The 22,863-nt window shown below is 31.0% G+C and overlaps 1 protein-coding gene across 3 annotated transcripts in view; it reads left to right on the top strand.

Annotated features, from left to right (window-relative positions):
• LOC139516122 (neurocalcin homolog) overlaps positions 1-22,863 on the top strand; it is a 46,781-nt gene that overhangs the window by 5,763 nt on the left and 18,155 nt on the right. For 2 of the 3 annotated variants that reach the window (XR_011662915.1, XM_071305989.1), the window contains exon 2: positions 14,727-15,121. Coding sequence is in view for 2 of the 3 variants with exons in the window: in XM_071305989.1 (XP_071162090.1) it covers positions 14,744-15,121 (378 nt within the window). In the remaining variant the exon portion in view is untranslated. Of the gene's footprint in view, positions 1-3,585; positions 3,607-14,726; positions 15,122-22,863 lie in introns of those variants that run through there. The other variant, XM_071306004.1, reaches the window with a different exon arrangement.

The following is a 22,863-nucleotide window of genomic DNA, read 5'->3' as shown; positions in this document are numbered from 1 at the left end:
AAGCATTTTTCTTGGTTTTCGCACCATAACGTTAGTATAAGTAAATAGAAATCTATGAAATTTAAACACAAGGTTTATGACCATAAAAGAAAGGTTGGGTTTGATTTTGGGAGTTTTGGTCCCAACATAATAAGGGGCCCAAAGGGTCCAAAATTAAACTTTTGTTTGATTTCATCAAAATTGAATAATTGGGGTTCTTTGATATGCTGAATCTAACTGTCATGACTGTGTATGTAGATTCTTAACTTTTGGTCCCGTTTTCAAATTGGTCTACATTAAGGTCCAAAGGGTCCAAAATTAAACTTAGTTTGATTTTGACAAAAAATGAATTAGTTAGGTTCTTTGATATGCTGAATCTAAAAATGTACTTAGATTCTTGATTATTGGCCCAGTTTTCAAGTTGGTCCAAATCGGGGTCCAAAATTAAACTTTGTTTGATTTCATCAAAAATTGAATAAATGGGGTTCTTTGATATACCAAATCTAACTGTGTATGTAGATTCTTCATTTTTGGTCCTGTTTTCAAATTGGTCTACACTAAAGTCCAAAGGGTCCAAAATTAAACTTAGTCTGATTTTAACAAAAATTGAAATCTTGAAGTTCTTTGATATGCTGAATCCAAAAATGTACTTAGATTTTTTATTATGGGCCCAGTTTTCAAGTTGGTCCAAATCAGGATCTAAAATTATTATATTAAGTATTGTGCAATAGCAAGTCTTTTCAATTGCACAGTATTGCGCAATGGCAAGAAATATCTAATTGCACAATATTGTGAAATATCAAAATTTTTTTTAATTAGAGTTATCTTTCTTTGTCCAGAATAGTAAGCAAGAAATATCTAATTGCAAAATATTGTGCAATAGCAAGATTTTTTTTAATTGGAGTTATCTTTCTTTGTCCAGAATCAACTTAAATCTTTGTTATATACAATATAGATTAGTTTTGGAATAAGGGAAAGGGGGATGTGATTAAAAAAATTGGGTTCAATTTTTCTCATTTGAAATTTCATAAATAAAAAAGAAAATTTCTTCAAACATTTTTTTGAGAGGATTAATATTCAACAGCATAGTGAATTGCTCTAAGAGAAACAAAAATTTTAAGTTCATTAGAACACATTCATTCTGTGTCAGAAACCTATGCTGTGTCAACTATTTAATCACAATCCAAATTTAGAGCTGAATCCAGCTTGAATGTTGTGTCCATACTTGCTCTAACCGTTCAGGGTTCAACCTCTGCGGTCGTATAAAGCTACGCCCTGCGGAGCATCTGGTTACAATTTAAAGTCTTCATATAAGGCATGTAAGGCATAAACACTTATGGAAATTCAATATTCATGTTCCAATATATAAGTCTGTATTTCTCTAACTGATATAATGTAAACACATACTATATATTCATGGTATTGAAGATAACAATGGTCTAATATACATGCTCCTGATCTTTTCTCATTCAGTAGTGACACTAGATTTATAACCTAATTTAATCTAGGCTTAAGTTGTATCTTTAAATTGAAAGTAAATACAAGAAGACTACTAAAGCTATAAATGTCAAAAATCTGTGTTTTGTCCTTCAGAGCCTAAATGTTATTCTTGTGTCCTTTTAACATTCAAAAATGATTAGAAACGTGTATGATAATCTATACAGAAGCATACAATAAACTTTCTAACAATCATCATGGCAGAAGAGTTGTGTTGTGTTTTCTATCGTAAACATTTAAATCTATGGTTTAAAGTCAGTCTCATGTGACATTAATTTGCTGTGCACTGCATTCTGGTTTATTCCTAATCCATTCCAAGACAGGAAGTAACAATATCATGTTAAGTCGTCATTATGTCATGTATGTGAAACAAATTTAATTAAAATCTTTCTTTGGATTTTTAGTCTTGATGATTTCCATAGCTACTTCTGTTGGTAAACCTAACATGGGTTGGGATGGATTCTGATATTTTTAGCCAATAATGCTTACAATGTTTTTGTTAATGAGCCCTTGATTGAACTTTATAATGTTGACTTCAAAATTCAAACTTGGCATTGCATTTTGTTCTTTGAAATTTTTATGCCTTGTCTGCAATACTCTTGTCCTGAACATGCCTTACATATTTGCCATTGTGCGTTGATCAGTGACAAACAATAAGCATAGCCTATTTAATGACCTTTTTGAAATCTAAAAAAAAAAGAAGCCAGTGAAAATGTGTGATCTTTTTTTACAAGGTGCATGTAGATAACTTGCGACTGAAATAAAAATTTGCATGAGAAATTATTTGGTATCTTGATAAGATGACTGATACTTTGTCTGACTAGGGTTATAAAATCTGGAAGTTGACATTAATTCTTTTACATTTATTGATTACTGAATTCATGTAGACTTGCTGTTTTAATGATCAAGTGACCAATTATCCTGATTACAAAAATTGTATACATGAAAATGGACATCAACAAACAAAAGAAACTGTACAAGGGCCTTGTGTTCATGTTCTACAAGATGGTGCAATAGAGTTCTGATAAAGTTAAATGTTTTAATTGTAATTAGCGGTCTTGTTCTATTTAAAATCAAATACTTTAAAATAAATCTTCTTAATATTTAAATTCACAAAATATTGCGATATTTTTATTATTGAGAACAATGCGACAGCCAGGGTTATAATCACAATAGTTTAAACTTGCATTTGAAATTTTATATATGAATTAAGCAGGATTTTTCTTAAAATATCACCAAAATTAAAATTGCATTTAAGTATAAAATGTTTATATCACAATAATAAATGCAAGCAATAAGTATTTTACAGTAAAATATTTTGTTGATTTTAGAGTTTATGGTACTAATTCTGAAATAAGTAAAATTGTCCAGGCTGTAAATATATGTTGTATTAATATATGTATGACAAAATAGATTTTTATAGTTCACTGCAAATTTTCTGAGTGTTATTCACATGAATCATATTTCCTTAATACATCTATATCTACTCAGCTCTGATAATCCTGTATTTTAGCTTTGTGATGTGGAAATATTTTCTCTAACAATATTATTAAGTAGGTAACCATTTCAAATCAAGTGATTCCGTGTTATTCCATTCAGGGGTGGATCCAGCCATTTTAAAAAGGGAGGTTCCCAACCCAGGACAAAGGGGAGTTCCAACTATATGTCCCCATTCAAATGCATTGATCGGCCAAAAAAAGGGGGGGTTCCAGTCACAGTGAGGCCTTCAACAAAGAGCAAGATAACTTATTATTCCAATTTTAAGACAGCCCCTTGCACAGACTTGAGAGGAAATCTTTGTAAAAATTATTCAGATAAACTTGGTAAGATGTTACATCATCAAATCAGGCCTGGTAAAAAGGAACATAATGGAAAGCTGTACATACTTAAAACGAAATAGTTCCTACGCATAGGTGTAAACATTAAACTATGTAAAATGTATTTTGGTAATTTGGGCATCAAATGAAAGGTGAAGGACTGGTGATCCTTGTAGAACGCATTTTGACTGATAATTTTGAAGAATACAAAGATGTCTACGTCATTAGCCAAATACTGTATAAATTAAACAGTCGAACAATGTAGATTTTATAATGTTCTGTTTTAGTATGCACATTTAATTTTACGAAATAGGTAAGACCAATTTCTAATGAATTTGTTATACACAAGGCTTTTATCAAAAGGGCTTTCAGTCTATATTTAGATTCACAGCATCTTACTTCATACATGTATGTTTTCTTTTTATAACTCCTGTCTTTATTTTGAATATGTTTAAATTGTTCTTAATTAACACATTGAAATGCTGAAGATAGCACAAAATTGCAGCTTTGATAGATTTTTGTGTTTTTTATCATTTATTCAAAAGTGACCAATGAGTTTAAAGGACTTTCATTTCTAAAACTTTTTTTATCAAGAAGATAAGATGTGGTTTTTTTTCACTGTTGTTACAAACCAATTCATTTTGCACTAGACATTCTAAATGCCCTTTGAGTGCACATGGCAAAATTTATAAAACATGTTTAGAATTTGTTGTATTATATATCCAAAATGTTTTTAAAGACAATGAGAGATTTTGATTTTACATATGATTAAGGTTTTTTTTTCCCTAGTATTTCTTTATATACATTTGTAATTTCTTTGAACTTTCCACTAGGTTTCATAAAGTACTCAGTTTGACCATTTCAATGAAACAAATATGTAGATAAGTAACTATAAATATAAGGAGATGTGTATGATTACCAACAAGACAACTATTCACCAGAGTCCAAACGACGTAGATATAACCAGCTGTAGGTCACGGTATACCTCTTTTTGTGAAAACATACATTTGAAGTCATTAATAACAATAAATACAACATGGACTCTTGGTTAACCAACGTAGTAAGAGTTAACAAGTTGAGGTTAATTTTAACGGGACTGGAGTATAATGTTAATCATGTTAATTATTTATAGTTTTTAACCTGAATGGAATATATTAACCTAGAAACACAGTTGTATTAAAATAACCATCTATCATGTCTATTGATAATCATTGTGTTGTAATGTTGAAAAAAAATAATGGAAAGTTTGCTACATCATATGCTGTAAGCCCAACTGAATTTAAATTGGGTATTTGTAATACAATCTATGATTACCATTGATTTTTAAAACAAACTAGATAAAATTCATGTAAATTATTTCCATGTTCCCTGAGGATATAGATTTGTTGTTTTCAAACTACAAGAATAAAGGATATTGAAAACGCAGGTTAGGAATTATTTATTTAACATTTTGGGAAGCATGAGGTAAACCACAATTGCTACATGTACTGCATTTATCTCTCATGAGCATTCAACATAATTACCACATACTGTCAATGCTTCTCCAAATCTCAGCAGTTTGATTGGCAGGTTTGCTATCTTGTGACTTAATTGTGGTGCTGTTATTTGCTTTTTGCGGATTTTGTTGTACATCTACTGATTTTGTGTCCTGGATGAATACCCCATATCCTTTCCTTTCTATTAATGAATTCTCCCTTAATCAATGATGCTCAATGCTTGGGACAGCACATTCTTCTATTACAGAATTTTGATGCTACAATAAGATTGCATAAATTTCCGATCAATATTGATGAATTACATGTGTTCAAATTTTCAAAATAGTTTCCATTTTTTGAGGTTCACAATGTAATTAAAAATAGGTTGTTTTATATCTTTTATTTTTTGTTTCTGAACTTTGCAAAACACATTTTGATTGGTTATACATGATTTATAAGTTGATGTTGTTTCTGAACTTTGCAAAACACATTTTGATTGGTTATACATGAATAATAACTTGATGTTGTTTATGAGCTTTGCAAAAGCATCTAACAAACAAATTTTCAGAAAATGGCACTTCAAAGTGTTTATATATATATATGCCAAAGGAACTGCTAAAAAACTTATATATATATTAGGTTTATATATACACTCAATCCACCAATTAAAGATGGATGTATGATTTTACAAATGTAGACTGGTATTCATCATCATGCATGTCTTTCTATATCTCAATTAAAGTAAGCAATCCATATTTTTACAGGTTGGTCAGTTTTGTAAAGGCTAGTAACCTTTTAATTCAAATGATTTACAGATTTTCAGACAAGTCTTAATGAAGAAATGGGTCATTCATGTACAAAAACTAGGCAATGTCTAGCAATAAATCAAGTTTTTGTCGAGCCTGCAACTTTTGTTGTAGAAAGCTCGACTTAGGGATAGTGATCCGGCGGCGGCTACGGCGGCGGCGTTAGCTCACTTCTTAAAAGCTTTATATTTTAGAAGGTGGAAGACCTGGATGCTTCATACTTTGTATATAGATGCTTCATGTTACGAAGTTTCCGTCAGTCACATGTCCAATGTCCTTGACCTCATTTTCATGGTTCAGTGACCACTTGAAAAAAAAGTTCAAATTTTTTGTAATGTTGAATTCTCTCTTATTATAAGTAATAGGATAACTATATTTGATATGTGCGTACCTTGCAAGGTCCTCGTGTCTGTCAGACAGTTTTCACTTGACCTCGACCTCATTTCATGGATCAGTGAACAAGGTTAAGTTTTGGTGGTCAAGTCCATATCTCAGATACTATAAGCAATAGGGCTAGTATATTCGGTGTATTGAAGGACTGTAAGGTGTACATGTCCAACTGGCAGGTGTCATCTGACCTTGACCTCATTTTCATGGTTCAGTGGTTATAGTTAAATTTTTGTGTTTTGGTCTGTTTTTCTCATACCATATGCAATAGGTCTACTATATTTGTTGTATGGAATGATTGTTAAGTGTACATATCTAGCGGGCAGATGTCATGTGACCTTGACCTCATTTTCATGGTTCAGTGGTCAAAGTTAAGTTTTTGAGTTTTGGTCTTTTTATCTAATACTATATGCCATAGGTCAACTATATTTGGTGTATGGAAATATTTTATGATCTTTATGTCAGTCGAGCAGGTTTTATTTAACCGTGACCACATTTTCACTGTTCATTGCACAGTGTTAAGTTTTTGTGTTTTGGTCTATTTTTCTTAAACTATAAGTAATGTGTCAACTATATATGTTGTATAGAAGCATTGTTAGCTGTATCTGTCTGCCTGGCATGGTTCATCTGACCTGGACCTCTTTTTCAAGGTTCATTGGTCTTTGTTTAGTTATCTTGGTTAATGTTAAGTTTATGTGACAGTTGTAATAAAGCTTAGCTTTATATCTAGGACTATCAACATAATATCAATGATTAGTATAGAAGGCGAGACATTTCAGCGTGTGCACTCTTGTTAGGAAGATCACATGAAATTTTTTGACAATGTTAAAATTAATAAAGAAAACTCCCTTTTGATTTGCAAGAGTTTTGGAATACTTCTAGAGTTATGGGACTTTAACTGTAAAATAAAATGCAGGTTTTCACAATTATTCAACTATGCATCATGAATATCATATATAATCATTGGAAGTTTAACAAAAAATAAAGGTTTCAGTAAAACAGACTAGTTTTTAAGTTTGATGATTTCGTATTGGTCTTTACAGATTTAATTAACAAATATATAGGTATCAATATTTCTAATGTCATTTTGATGGTCACATATATTTATTTCAAATCAACAACTAATAAAAGTAAATGTCCTTTATTAAGTTTATATATCAACTAAAAAAATACATCTAATTAATTACCCTTTTTGTCCACCTGTATGTGTCTCTGTCCATCAGTCTGTATGTACATCCCAAAATTGGATTCTATTCTCTAACTTTATCTTTGTCTTAACCAAATATTATGAATCTTATACACAATACTTATTACCAAAAAACACAGATAAAAAATTAATTTGGGTGGCACCACTTTTACCTTTCAAGAGTTATGCCCCTTTACACTTTGAAATTTTAATGTTTCAGTTCTTTTACTTAAGTTTGCCTCAAACCAAATGTTATAAAACTTAAACACAATGCTTATTACCCCAAAACTCAGATCAAGTTTAAATTTTAATGGCATCACCTTAACCATTCTAGAGTTATGTTCCTTTACAAATTAAAAAATTCAGCTTATCATTCTGTTCTCCAACTTGAAATTAAGGAATGTGTCAAAGATACAACAACCTGACCAAAGAGCAGTAAACAACCAAAGGCCACCAATGTTAGGTACTGTACCTGACATAGTCCTTTAGTATTTATTTAAAGAAATGATAGTAAGCCAAGGAACCTGGGATCTAGATAGGAGATTGATTGTCTTAAGCAGGAAGTAGCAGTATTTCAGCCTCCTGTAGCCAGATTTAATAGTCAATTAAAATGATTAGGTGAGATTAAGTATTTGTCAAGCAAACATTATAGTACAATATTGACAATCAGATCAGGGCTTCCTGTTTTACTATGTTTACCAAATAAACTACTTTGACTTTTAGAAATCCAATAGACTTACTCGTTTTTTTTGTTAAGACTCAGATATTTATGTGGAGTAAATAATCTTTACAGAAGTATTTTGTTAATCAAGTAGCCTAATTAAATGTCAATAATTAAACTAACTGTATGTGTGCCCTAGCAACAGCATTGTACAATTTAGATTCCAATGATATTGAATATTTTATAAGAGTTGGATTGAAGTAATATATATTGATTTTATACGGGAGAAAATACTTTCATGGGTAAAAACAGTTAATGCGAAAAAAATGTGTTTTTATTGATATGATAGTCACTAGTTAAGAGAGAAGTTGCTCAAGCAGTCCAGCTTTGTTGTATAGATCAGTGGATTCTAATATAGCTTGATACTATCTTCTGATTAGTGATGGTGTCATTGAATCCTTTGACATTTTGTTGATGGATATTGGTAAAATCAGTTAAAAAATACATTTAGTGAATTCATGGCATTTTTTTTTTAGAATTCTCATTTGAATTTGATACATTGTTTAAAATATATATCTTACAATCTTCTCATAGATTAATTAAAGATATATATATGCATTCAGATAATTTAAAAGATTATAGGCATTATACTTTCATATTATTCAGAAACCAATGTCCTGGAAATTAAAGTTCAAATAATTAGTACCCATAGTAATATAGTTTAATGAAACAATATTCAATTTGATAGTTATCCCCTACATCAAATAACAATCCCCTTCTAAAAATACAATAAATAATTATATAACAAACAAACAAACTAACCCATCCTTTCCAAAAAACAAACAAAAAAACGTAGATTCTTATTATTTTTTAAAATGTTTTAATTCCTTTAATTGTGCATTATTTGAGTTCCTATTATTCAACTTTCATTAATATATTATTTCTTTTCAAAAAAAGTGCATAAATAGTTGAATGATTGATGTATGTCAGATGTACAGCCAGTTTTCTTTCCTAGGGAAATACAAACTCAACTCTGTGATTAATTTGAAAAGTGTACAATATTGTATGAGAAGTGATGGTTTGTTTCTTATGTATACTGTTGATGAAGGAACTATGATTGTTCACAGATTAATTCAATATAAATAGATACTGTGCACTGAGTTTACCCTTTCAAACTTCTGCTTGTAGCTCCCTAATGTATTTCACAGAATGACTTCCTACGGAAATTATAAAGAATTATATATAAACTAATCTAGTATAGAATGTCAAAGTATTATTATATATTTTTCCTACATGTTTGTCATTGTAGTGTCAATGATGCACACACATGTTTAGGTGATGTTAAGATAAGGGGGGACAAATCCTAAATTTAGTTTAGTCCTTTTGTGTCTCCCTTAAATAAGAACTTCGTGCCTTCACTTATGCCCACTAACATTTTTAACTTCCAAATATATTTGTATTCCTGCTTTTGATGATTATACATTTGCTGAACATCACTGGTCATTAAGAACATAGAAGTGAAATTCTTTCTCTGAAAAATTATAATGTGTTTGAATTGACTGAGATACGGATAGTAGTGTTATTCACTTACAGAATTATGTATTCACTAAATAGGTTCTATCTTGCGTGAAAATTCATGGTAAATTTAGTAATTTAAAACTTATACGAAGGGAAAACTGAAATACAGTGTTAAGTTTCCAGAGTTTTAAAAAAGTATTACAGAAAAAAGTGCAACATGATAGGTTTCGCAATAATGAAAAGTCATATTTTGAAATTAGATAGAATCATACATTTCCTGAAACTGCAACAATCAATCTTGCTATTGTGTTCATTGTTTAACCAGGTCAAAAGCAAATTCACAAAAATTTCTATTATTTACAATTGCAACATATCTCACAAATTTTCTACTATTTACAATTGCAACGTATCACTGAAATTTCTATATTTACAATTGCAATGTATCACTCAAATTTCTATATTTACAATTGCAATGTATCACTCAAATTTCTATATTTACAATTGCAATGTATCACTCAAATTTCTATATTTACAATTGCAATGTATCACTCAAATTTCTATATTTACAATTGCAATGTATCACTCAAATTTCTATATTTGCAATGGCAATGTATCACTCAAATTTCTATATTTGCAATGGCAATGTATCACTCAAATTTCTATATTTACAATTGCAATGTATCACTCAAATTTCTATATTTGCAATGGCAACATAACTGACAAAGATTGTTATTTAGATTTGTTCATGCTATTTTGTCCCATGTTATTATTTCTGTTTAAAAAAATTCAATGGCAAATTGCATTCAAAAGGCTCTAAAGCCTTCAGCTCTATATCATAATTTTGTTAAATTAACATCAAAGGTTTATATCAGAAATATTTTGAGAGAGTTTGATAAAAGTGTCAATCATCTTTTTACATGAGTTATGCAGAGAACTAATTTTGATTAGATTGGAATTATGTGGAAATTGCATTGTAAGCAATGTCAAGTATATTTTTTTCGTAGGATATTTATAATTTTAATTAAAAAAAGTGAAAAAAATATTATAGATTTAATGCCCTTGGTCAGATAAGAGATGTGCATCAGTTGGGAAGATTGAAAATATTATTCTTTTATTCAATATTTTGAGCTTGACATTGAATAGAGTCTTGTCAATTGTTGAAGAATGTATATACATGTATTGTTCTCTTTGATGTCTTTTGCTTTTCTGTGCCCTTTGGTTGCTATTTTCTTCAGTGTAAATTAGAACTTGGCCCATAACACTCAATACACATTTCGGAGTAATCTAGCACCAGAATCTAGCTAGGGATAGGTTCTGGAAGCTAGAACATTACATGGCTACCGGGGTACTGTCATTCTTAAAGCATTTCTTCTTTAAAATAAGTGTTGTTCTCTCATTTTATTGTTATGACAAAGCTGTTTCATATTGGTGTTTAATATCAACAATTGAAAGATGTGTAATGTCACACTGATCCTAAAATAGCCTGATATATGGTGACCTTAAACATCAATGGTTTATGGCCAAATTTTTTTCTCCAATTTGTTTTCCTCATTCAGACATGTTTTAAGACTGTAAAATAAATCTTTTTATAAACATGTTGAGTTTGATGCAACTTCTTACTCATAATAATCATTCAGTTAATCATGAGATAGGATGAAAAATGAGGTAGATGTAATCAAGTTAAAAAAGTTAATTTTATAAAAGAAGTATAATTTTATAAAAGAAGTATAGATTTGGTTTTAATGAGTCTGGGATATAGAGTAGAGTCTTTTGAAAATCAATAGGATTCACTAGTATATAAATTTATATATATATACAATGTATGTAAATATATGCCTGGTGTATATGTTGTGGTGAGGGGTTTATAGGTTGAGTAAAAGTTAATGGAATTTTATGGTCTCTTATACTGTTTTAATGGAATTGGATTGTGTGGTTTTAGCAGATTGATATGCACTTAGTGTTAAAATGCAGGAATTCCTGTACAAAATGGACATGACATTAAATTCAAGGTTTGACATGAAGTTAAAAGATGTCTTTTTTGGTGCTGTGTTGTGTTGTGGAGTGAAAATCAAGTTTACACATATTCTGCATGCCCTCATTTCATTTTTCAAATACAAAGACTTTTCTTAATTACAGTGTTTACAGGTCTTCTTGTGATCCCCAGCATTTAAAGTGGAACTTGTAATAAATTTATGCAGTAACCATTTATAATGTATCTCCATATAAGGGCCTCCTCTCCCTATAAATCCACCTCTGTGGTATATGTTATTGCCATGTATTGCCTGTACCTCTATTTTCCACAATGTTTTTGATTATTTCTGTTGTTTTATACAGTATATGGATATAATGTTGAAACTGTGAAAACAATATTCTATTTATATTTCAATTTTCTTATATAATAATATTGTAACTGTCAATAGAGTATTATACACATATCATATTTAATCAATTCGTTGAGAAATAATGGTGTCATTGAAGTCAACGTGACAATTGTTAATACATAATGTAAGCTTAAATTATGGTAAAGTTTTCCATGTTGACTTGGTTAAATTTTGCTTAATTTGTACATTGTAAGGTTAACTACCTATATATATACAGTTTTGAATTTCTAATTGTGAAAGACATGACCTGTAGTTGTTGACATTCTTGTCCATTGGTGTTTGGTCAATTGATGAATAGTTGTATCATTTGTAATCCTACAACATCTCCATAATCACTGCTAACTAACATGAAGTTGTTTGAATAGTAAAAATAAAATAGCTTTATATAGAGATAATATAATACAGGGGTCTAACTGTTGCAGCTCATGTCATCAGGTCTAACAGTTGCAGATGGTATCTTGGGGTCTAACTGTTGCAGCTCATGTCATTACGTCTAACAGTTGCAGATGGTGTCTTGGGGTCTAACTGTTGCAGCTCATGTCATCAGGTCTAACAGTTGCAGCTGGTGGCTTGGGGTCTAACTGTTGCAGATGGTGTCTTGGGGTCTAACTGTCGCAGCAAGTGTGACCCTCTGTAAACAGTTATGATCACATAGCTCTCTGATAAAACAATAAGTCAGGATTTATCTTTGAGACACAATTGCAACAATTTTAACACAATTTAGTTTATGGAGAAATTAAAGACAAATTGATGTGGCTTTATAATGATGGAAAGGTATAAGGCACAATCAATATATTTATAACATGTGATCTTAGTCGTGGTTACAGCACGGACTTATTCATATAAACATCTGATCTAAATCTATTCTCTAACAAGGATATTTAAATTGTAGAATTATTTTCTTTTTTATTGTGTATAGAAAATTGAATCTGATTGATTGATCACTTACAAAGCTTGCAGGATTCCAATGGATTCCTGGTAGCTTTCTATTGTATTTAATCCCTCTTTTACCCAACGGAAAGGTCAATAGGCATTTGTAAAGCTTAAGTTTGTAACCTCTGATATAAGATTGGAAAACTATGTCCTGGAACATTAATTATAGCACTAAATTGTGATCTAAACGATTGACACTAATGATAAATGAAATCTATAGTTTCTCTTGTCTCTTATGTCAACATTCTTCAACATCTTTTTATCGGATACTCAGTCTCTAAGCAAGTTTTTGTGTACAGTAATTGTACATGAGGTCTTTTTGAACATGCTTAGTAAGTAATGATACTGACTTCACAGAATACTGTAAATTGAGCATCCAGTTGGGTTTTTAAAAAAAATTATTGTACATATTATGTTTCAAAATGATTATTTACTTTTGCTCTATAGTTGAGGTGTATATAAATCACCTGATTACTTTATTTTAATACTTAAAATTTATTTTTCCACTAATATGGTTTATTGTCATGTAAATATCCATAGTTTTCCATTGGTATTGCTTCTAATATAATACCTTCATAGTTTAAGTGGATGTTCACTGTAATGATCTTTCAAGATACAAAATATTATTTAAAAAAAATTATAAGAATAAAAATTAAATTTTTAGCAATTTTGATTGATTGATGTTTGCTGAACATCCAGTGGCAAATATTTCATGCATTTTCGGTACAAGAACAAATACACAATTAATAGGTAGTTCCCTTAAAAGAGGCCATTTTGGATGAAGGTCTTGAAAATTTGAAGTTCCACTAGAAAAAAAGTACGTTAGATGAAGACAGAAATCTTTACTGGCAACATGCCACTTACAGATCCCTCAAAGGGACCATATTTTGGTTCCCCAGTCACCATTGGGGTTTAAGCTAATTTGATACACATACATTTATATGTTAATTGAAAAAGACACAAGAAGATCAATGTTTTAAAGTCAATATTTCTCCTGACGAAATTGGTGGCAAAAAGGAGCTTGAGAGCATTTCTTACACCCAAATCATCAATAATTGATTAATTCTTAACATCAAATCTGTAGACTGGCTATTTTTTGATGATCAGTTTGACCATTGATGATTCATTGATTATCAGTAAAACAAGAAATTTTAAAGATTTCAAACAACAAGGTAAATTGATTATATCTTATTTCATTTGTATTATGGTGATATAGCAGATAATCATCAATGAGACAAACAGAAAACACTAGACACCAAATAAAATTGATATTGTCCCCTCAACAATGAACAGAAATGTATACTGTTACCCAATTGTATGTTTACTTTTACTTTTTGAATTGCATGTGTTCAGTACTGAGTGCTAACGTTAAATCCAGCTGATGTATGTGTTTCGTGCATACATGTATGAACTACATGTACATGAAAATGGTTTGAAATAAGTCTAATACTGTAGACATACTTTATATGGGAAGTGGTCACAAACTCCCATAATCTGCTACTTTTATTGGGTTTTCCCTGATATTTGAAATGTAATGATACCTTTATACAAAATTTGATTGAAGTATTATATTATGTTATTATATTGCTTGACTGAAGTATTTCTCGTAGGAAGTGTATGTTAGATCAGTAGGACTATAATGGTAGTCTCATCTCCGTAGAATTGCCTGAAAATTACTTTTAAGTATCAGGCTAATTTTCTTGGTAATTAAATCATTGCAAGTTTATTGAAAATTATTCTGTAATACTGTTCAGCCTAGTGTAAATCCAGGGCAATAACTGGAAATAAACTGATCCGAATCAATATTTGATTATATGCTTCTTCATCAATGTTTTCCTACCTCACGACATTGTAACACATGATTCTACTAAAGTATATCAAAGGGAGATGGCAGTGATTCCAGAATAATTACTGCTGCACAAAACTGCATGTTTAGCATTTTCTGTGGTGACACTCAGAATCTATATCAAGCTAACATGTGAATGCCAGTGTATTCAGATTATAACCTTGTTTAATTTAGTTGTCATTTCTAATAGATCTCTTGTGATGTTTTAAGGAATTTAATAATCGTGTGGTCTATTTCCAGGCAATTAGCTGATAGAAATGGGAAAACAGAGCAGCAAGCTCAAACCAGAAGTACTTCAAGATTTGAAACAAAATACAGAATTTTGTGAAGAAGAACTTCAAGAATGGTACAAAGGATTTCTCAAGGACTGTCCTAATGGTCATTTATCTGTTGAGGAATTCAAGAAAATCTATGGCAATTTTTTTCCATATGGTGATGCATCTAAATTTGCGGAACATGTGTTTCGAACTTTTGATACAAACGGTGATGGTACGATAGACTTCCGAGAATTTATCTGTGCTTTAAGTGTAACATCTCGGGGAAAACTTGAACAAAAGTTGAAATGGGCCTTTAGCATGTATGATTTAGATGGTAATGGATATATATCACGCCAAGAAATGCTAGAAATAGTAACTGTAAGTATATTCATCAGTGGACCGCCAACTATATTGTATATACATTTTATTATAAATAAGAGTCCATTACTTTAGGTATTCACACTTCTTATTAAACCGTATATCATATACCATGAAATCCATGACTTCAGTCTATAATTTACACTGACCTTAAATGATATATATATACTGGCATGACCAGTAAAATGCATTTAACTAATCATTCATACTGACAGAAAATACAACCAGTAAATTACATTGGTTCAGAAATCGAAGTTCACACTGACAGAAAACTACACAATGTACATTGTACCAGCATGAACCGTAAATTACATTGGTTCAGAAATTCACACTGACAGAAAAACTACACAATGTACATTGTACCAGCATGAACAGTAAATTACATTGGTTCAGAAATTCACACTGACAGAAAACTACACAATGTACATTGTACCAGCATGAACAGTAAATTACATTGGTTCAGAAATTCACACTGACAGAAAAACTACACAATGTACATTGTACCAGCATGAACAGTAAATTACATTGGTTCAGAAATTCACACTGACAGAAAACTACACAATGTACATTGTACCAGCATGAACCGTAAATTATATTGGTTCAGAAATTCACACTGACAGAAAAACTACACAATGTACATTGTACCAGCATGAACAGCATGAACAGTAAATTACATTGGTTCAGAAATTCACACTGACAGAATACTACACAATGTACATGTACATTGTACCAGCATGAACAGTAAATTACATTGGTTCAAACTGACTAAAAACAATAAACATTGCACCAGTAAAATCAATGGCTTTAGACATTCAAACAGACCTACAAGTGTTAAAATATAAATTATACCAGTAAAGTTTATGTCTTTCACATGCACAGTGTCTTAAAAAAAGACTGTTTACAACGTACCAGCAAAATTCGTTCGTTCATACATTCTCAGTGCAACTTTACATATACAAATGTAAGAAAATTAACATGGTTAAAATATGTTACACTGACTTCTTCATTCATATAATCCTTTTCTTGTTTTTAAAACAAAGGTGTAACATTTATTGTTGTTTCACATTATGACATTTGTTGCCAGGTTTTCATTATTTTTAGATGTAACACATACATGTTTATCTACATCATAGAAATCTTATTTTGCCCAATGATTATTTATCTTTCAAGTTAATGTCATTTGAAATACAAGGAGTTTGAGAAATGATTTAGTATCTACATCATATAATGGTTTACCTACATGTTATAAACTATTATTGATTATTATTTTATAATCCCAGTTCTAGGTGATATTTTATGATATATGTTATAGACCATCTGGTAACATTTAGTAATAGTATATGATATAAACATGAATATGTATTATTAATGTTCATCAATGCTTAATAACAGTAATGGTACTATGACATGAATGATCTTAGATTTGAAAGTATGGTAAGGTTGTACTAACAAACACATTGGAAAACAATGTTAAAAATTCCAGATTGTGTAAGCAGAATTGTCCAGCATGAGTTAATTTATTTAGAACTTTGCACGTAATCTTTCTTCCGTTGGTCTGATACAATGGGAAAATAAAATAAAAACATTGCAGTAAAAATGAAATAAATTTCTGGTCTATAGAAGCAAACAAAAACATATTGATTTAACAATTTAAATATAATTATAGATTTGTATTTGCAAAAATTAAGTAAAGTTCAGATAAGGACTCACGTTCTGTATACAATTAATAAATGTGGCTATATTGCTTAGTTACAGTTTATAACCATTGGAATCAATCGTATTAATCTGTGAAGGATCAGCTCAGTTAGCTTATGATATTTGCTAATTATATTGAACTTGAAGAAAGTGAAAAACAATTGGTTTTATCTATGAACATATTGAATAAAAACCTTCTATTAATAGTAGATGTAGGTTTATGTCAATAAAACATCAAAACAATGACAAAAACAATCAAAAATACATCTGCAGGGCAACTTATATTCTTCAACAATATATACAATGTATAGGTGACTGACCTAAGGGGGGGCCCACTCCAGTCATGCTTCAATGATTCCCTATATAATCAACCAAATTTTTCCCACAAAAGGGGGGCCCGGGCCCCCCCTGGATCCGCCTATGCTGATTTAAGTTTAGGGCACCCCTGTCTCTTGCCATTTGATTCATCTATACACAAGCAAAGTTATTGCATATAGCTCATTTTAAATTGAATGTGAACTGCATTCAAATGAATGGTTTTAACTTATTTTAAGAATGGAATGTGCTCCTTTTGTAGGAGTTAAGAAAGAATAACTTAGGATGGTTTTGGATATGCTGTTGACCTTTAGATTGCTACAAGAAGCCAAGGCTTAATTTAGAAAATGTTTTCATATTTAATATTTGTATAAATGTACATGTTCATATTTTGACAGACCAATTGCAATTGATAAAAGCTTATTATTTGTCTATCTTTGTCGGTTAGAAATTAGGAAACTTTCTAGAACGATTTTCTAACTCAAGAAATCAACCAATCAAAACACAGGATTAAGTGTTTTGAGCACAAATTTTTTACTCCGGAGTACTGGGTAAAGTTGTATGACCGAAATACAGTCTAAAATAGTATTTAAGTGAAACAAGTTCCGTTAAATTTTGCGTCACAATTTATACTATTTGACCTCATAATTAAAATGATTGTTTGTATGGCGCTAAGAGGTTATTCAGAAACAGATCTAGGATAATTAGGAGCAAATACATCTAAATACCCAAAAGTATGAATATATCTTTTCTCTAGAGATTATATACATGTATATAGTTAATTGATTTTCATACTGAATATAACAAGTCCTTGGGTTGCCTCACTGCTCATTGCTGATGTTAAGTTAAGGTATTGTTTTAGATAAAGCCTTAATTGCACTGAAAAAAGCAATGTATTATTAATGACTGGTTGTACTACACGTTTATTAGCTTTATTATCCATTGTTTGCTTCTATTCAAATGTCAGATATTAAATATTCATGTATATCATATAAATTATTTTCTAATTTAGTCAGTTTTTGTGTGAATTATTGATAATTAACATTTAGTTAAAGTATAATGTTTTTCTACAAATACAATGAATGTGTCAGAATATTGATCACATTTAGACTCAAATCCTTCAATAAAAAAAGGGAAAACAAATATATGTTATTTTAGTAAGTATGAAATTAGAATCGTCCTAAAAATCATTAAAACAGATATTAAAATTGGTACAAAATGTAGCAAACGTCATTAGGTCCTTTGATTAAAATACTACAGATCTATGGAGTCTTATACATGTGTAACACATTGATTGTAAAATATACAATTATTCATAGGGGGATCGAGGGGGGGGGGGCCTGGGCCCCCCTTTTGTGGGAAAAATTTGGTTGATTATATAGGGAATCACTGAAGCATGACTGGAGCGGGCCCTTCTTAGGAAAAGTTCTGGATACGCCACTGTTATTGACTCACATCTTTGGTGGGAAAAGGACAAGATTTACTGTGACATTTCTTATGTGATGATTTGCTATTAATTCCTTTGAAAAATGCCGTCTGTATTTTATATTAAGTTATAATTAATATCCCTAAATTGTAATGGGCCTCAAAGTGAGGAACACAAATTTGAATATAAACAAAATATCTCTAGACCAAGACATCAGAGGTGGTTCTATTTTTATGAATTTACCCTGACAGATTCTGTCTCAATTTAGGCAGTAAAAAGGATGTAGCAAAAAACACGAACAGTATGATATACCAGAGATCAAAGGACAACTAAAGAGGACTGCACAGTCCTATTAGTCTCTATTCAAATTCTATTCAAATACTTTTGAAACAGAAATTCAAGAAAGATAAATAATTTACACCAGAGTTTTGTCAAATTAAATCGATTGTCAAAAATATAATTTGGATTTGTGCTCTTCAAAGGACAGCTTTAAAATGAAATACTTTGAGTACATGTATATTGTTTATCTGTAATCAATTTTGAGTGCAAATCAATTCTGATTAGACCATACTTGTTTTACAAACATACATATATAATATAACCTTTGATTTTGTCATTGATTAGATCTATATATTGATTTATAATCAGTTCTGCTTGAAATTGCCTCATTTGAAGTTTTGTGATCACTCATATCATGCTTATGGTCCAAAGTGATTGCTCCTCAGCCCTTTTTAGCTCACCTGGCCCTTTACCTGGCCCAAAGGGCCAAGTGAGCTTTTCCAATCACTTTGCGTCCGTCGTCGTTAACTTTTACAAAAATCTTCTCCTTTGAAACTACCGGGCCAAATTCAACCAAACTTGGCCACAATCATCAATGGGGTATCTAGTTTAAAAAATGTGTCCGGCGACCCGTCCAACCAACCAAGATGGCCGCCACGGCTAAAAATAGAACATAGGGATAAAATGCAGTTTTTGGCTTATAACTCAAAAACCAAAGCATTTAGAGCAAATCTGACATGGGGTAAAATTGTTTATCAGGTCAAGATCTATCAGCCCTGAAATTTTCAGATGAATCGGACAACCTGTTGTTGGGTGGTTGCACCTGAATTGGTAATTTTAAGGAAATTTTGCTGTTTTTGGTTATAATCTTAAATATTATTATAGATAGAGATAAACTGTAAGCATCAATAATGTTCAGCAAAGTAAGATTTACAAATAAGTCAAATGACCGAAATGGTCAGTTGACCCCTTTAGGAGTTATTGCCCTTTATAGTCAATTTTTAACCATTTTTCGTAAATCTTAGTAATCCTTTACAAAAATCTTTTCCTCTGAAACTACTGGACCAAATTAATCCAAACTTGGCCACAATCATCTTTTAGGTATCTAGTTTAAAAAATGTGTTGCGTGACCCTGCCATCCAACCAAGATGGCCGCCACAGCTAAAAATAGAACATAGGGGTAAAATGAAGTTTTTGGCTTATAACTCAAAAACCAAAGCATTAAGAGCAAATCTGACATGGGCTAACATTTTTTATCAGGTCAAGATCTATCTGCCCTGAAATTTTCAGATGAATCAAACAACCCGTTGTTGGGTTACTGCACCTGAATTGGTAATTTTAAGGAAATTTTGCTGTTTTTGGTTATTATCTTGAATATTATTATAAACTGTCAACAGCAATAATGTTCAGCAAAGTAAGATTTACAAATAAGTCAACATGACCGAAATGGTCAATTGACCCCCTAAGGAGTTATTGTCCTTTATAGTCAATTTTTTACAATTTTCATAAAATTTGTAAATTTTTTCAAACATTTTTCACTGAAACTACTGGGCCAAGTTCATTATAAATAGAGATAATTGTAAGCAGCAAGAATGTTCAGTAAAGTAAGATGTACAAACACATCACCATCACCAAAACACAATTTTGTCATGAATCCATCTGCTTCCTTTGTTTAATATTCACATAGACCAATGTGAGCGACACAGGCTCTTTAGAGCCTCTAGTTTTTTTGTGTTTTTACAGTAAATTATTCATTGAGACAAGTTATGTATATGCTTTGTACCTAGAAATGAGCTTGGTGTTCTGGTTCAAATCATGTGATATTTTGTGTACATGTATGCTGAGAACCATTTAAATTAGACAAACTGGCTTTGTAACATGATATTTGTCAAAGTAGATCCAACAATCAGAGTTATGACAGGATTGCATGATCAACAAAAAAATCAATTCCAGCTATCTCAGAACAAAGAATTTATAAACAATTAACATATCCCAAAGGAGAAGAATTAAAGAGAATATTTATGTCTGAGGCCAAATATCATTCTAGGAGGCTGGTAAAAAACAATAATTGCTATATTTGAAAAATGTAGATGTCTATGTTAAACACAACAAAGTTACGCTTATGCTTAACAACATTATATTTGCCATTGTATATGTGATTATATATAGAGGGGACAAATTAACTTAGAAAATATCACCCGTTGTTAACTGGCTATAAATGACTGAAGTGTTCTATGTACAACTTTAATCTAAACCCACCAAGTCACTGTAAATACAAAGATACGTACAAATAGAACTAAAGACTATATAGACTAAACTATGATATCTAAACTACTAAACTAAATAGTTAACAATCTGATCCTTTCTCTTTCTTAAGTAGATGTAAAGTTTATAAAATGAAAATAAAAGTTTTGTAGATATTGCTGATCACATTATAACTAATTCTCTCTTTCTGTTTTTTTTTAACTACTGTTCTCCAATGTATCTATATCACTATTGTAAGTGTCACATAATCAATGTCAAGCTATTTCATGAAAACGGTATTTATAAGTCCAGTTTCAAAACAATATAGAAGGTTCTGTGCGCTGGCACCATGCTTGGTCAACACATTAGCTATCTGCTCTTTTGTTTCAACCCAATGAACGGTAAGCTCTCCTTTTTGAATCATCTCCTTGATGCAACTAATTTCGAGTCACAGTCTTTTTTCAGATACATTTTTCTTAGAATGAACAGCTTCATAAAGATCCTTATTGTCAATTACACATCTTACTGAAATACCTCCTTCTGTAGTACATTTTTTGAAAACCAGTTCATTATACAGAGTAGCTAGTGATGTAGCACAATCTATACCATCGGCTAAAGCTAAAGCTTCACTAGCTAGTGTACTTCGAACAACCCTTCTTATTTTCTTTGACTGCCATGTAATTGGATTGATTTTTCCATTTTCACCTAGTAGCATTATTACAAACCCTCCTTGACTTCCCCCATCAGGAAGATTACCAAAAGAAGCATCGGTATATAATAAAAGTTCTACATGTTCTCCAAGTTCCTTGAAACAAAGAGACACTGGATCGTTTCTAACTTTCCTTAAAAGCTTGTTCACTCTTTTGAAGTCTTCAATAGTACTTGTTTTTAAAGGCAGTGCTTTAAGGCCTGACTTTCAAGTCATGAGGTTAATCTTTTCATACGCAATCTATGCAAGGGGTCTTTTGGCCAGAAAAAGATCCGGAAATGTTCGAATTTCTCCTCTTCTTTTTATGGTATGATATGGTTTTTGTTTCTTTCATTTACATTGGGGACTAAAGAAACGATCAGTGTGTATTGTTCGTTTTATAGAACTTGTTTTTAATGTGTATTTTGCATTATAAGCAGTCAACCTGACTACAAACTATCATTATTTGTATTCCGTGTGGAAAGAGGTCGGGTCAATTTCGAATGTTATCTGAGATCTAAAGATTTTTTAATTAGTTCAGACGTTGATATAACAATGAAAAGTCGACTGAACATGATTAATATTGCATCTTCTATAATTCAAAGCGGAATTCAGTTTATAAACGAGAAACCGTAAAGCGTTTTCAATTTCGGTATTAGGGAGCTACCATTTGATTTTTATGGGGGGGCTAGGATGAAAAATTTTGTCCTGCATTTTTTTTTAGCTATAATCTCTGTCCTGCCTTTTTATTTTTCACTCTGTTCGGTCCTGCCTTTTTTTTTTTAGTTTATCCTGACTTTTTTTTACCTAAATTGTCGTCCTGACTTTTTTTTTTTTGCAAGTGTCTCATCCTGCCTTTTTTTTTTACTCAAAACTCCTGTCCTGCCTATTTTTTTCAAATTTCATCCTAGCCCCCCCATAAAAATCAAATGGTAGCTCCCTTAGTTATGTATGTTGTCTACGTATTATCCTGGTTCCCGGTACTACGTTCCGGGTATTAGCTATTTGATATATCTGATGTGTAACATTACGATCAGGTACCAGCCAATCTACGTGTGTATGTGTACATGATTTCCCGCCAAAATGACCGACTTA

Source organism: Mytilus edulis, chromosome 1, assembly GCF_963676685.1.
Source record: "Mytilus edulis chromosome 1, xbMytEdul2.2, whole genome shotgun sequence".
NCBI lineage: Eukaryota > Metazoa > Mollusca > Bivalvia > Mytilida > Mytilidae > Mytilus > Mytilus edulis.
Note: the sequence above shows the minus strand (reverse complement) of the source record. Positions and strands in the feature narration are given on the sequence as shown.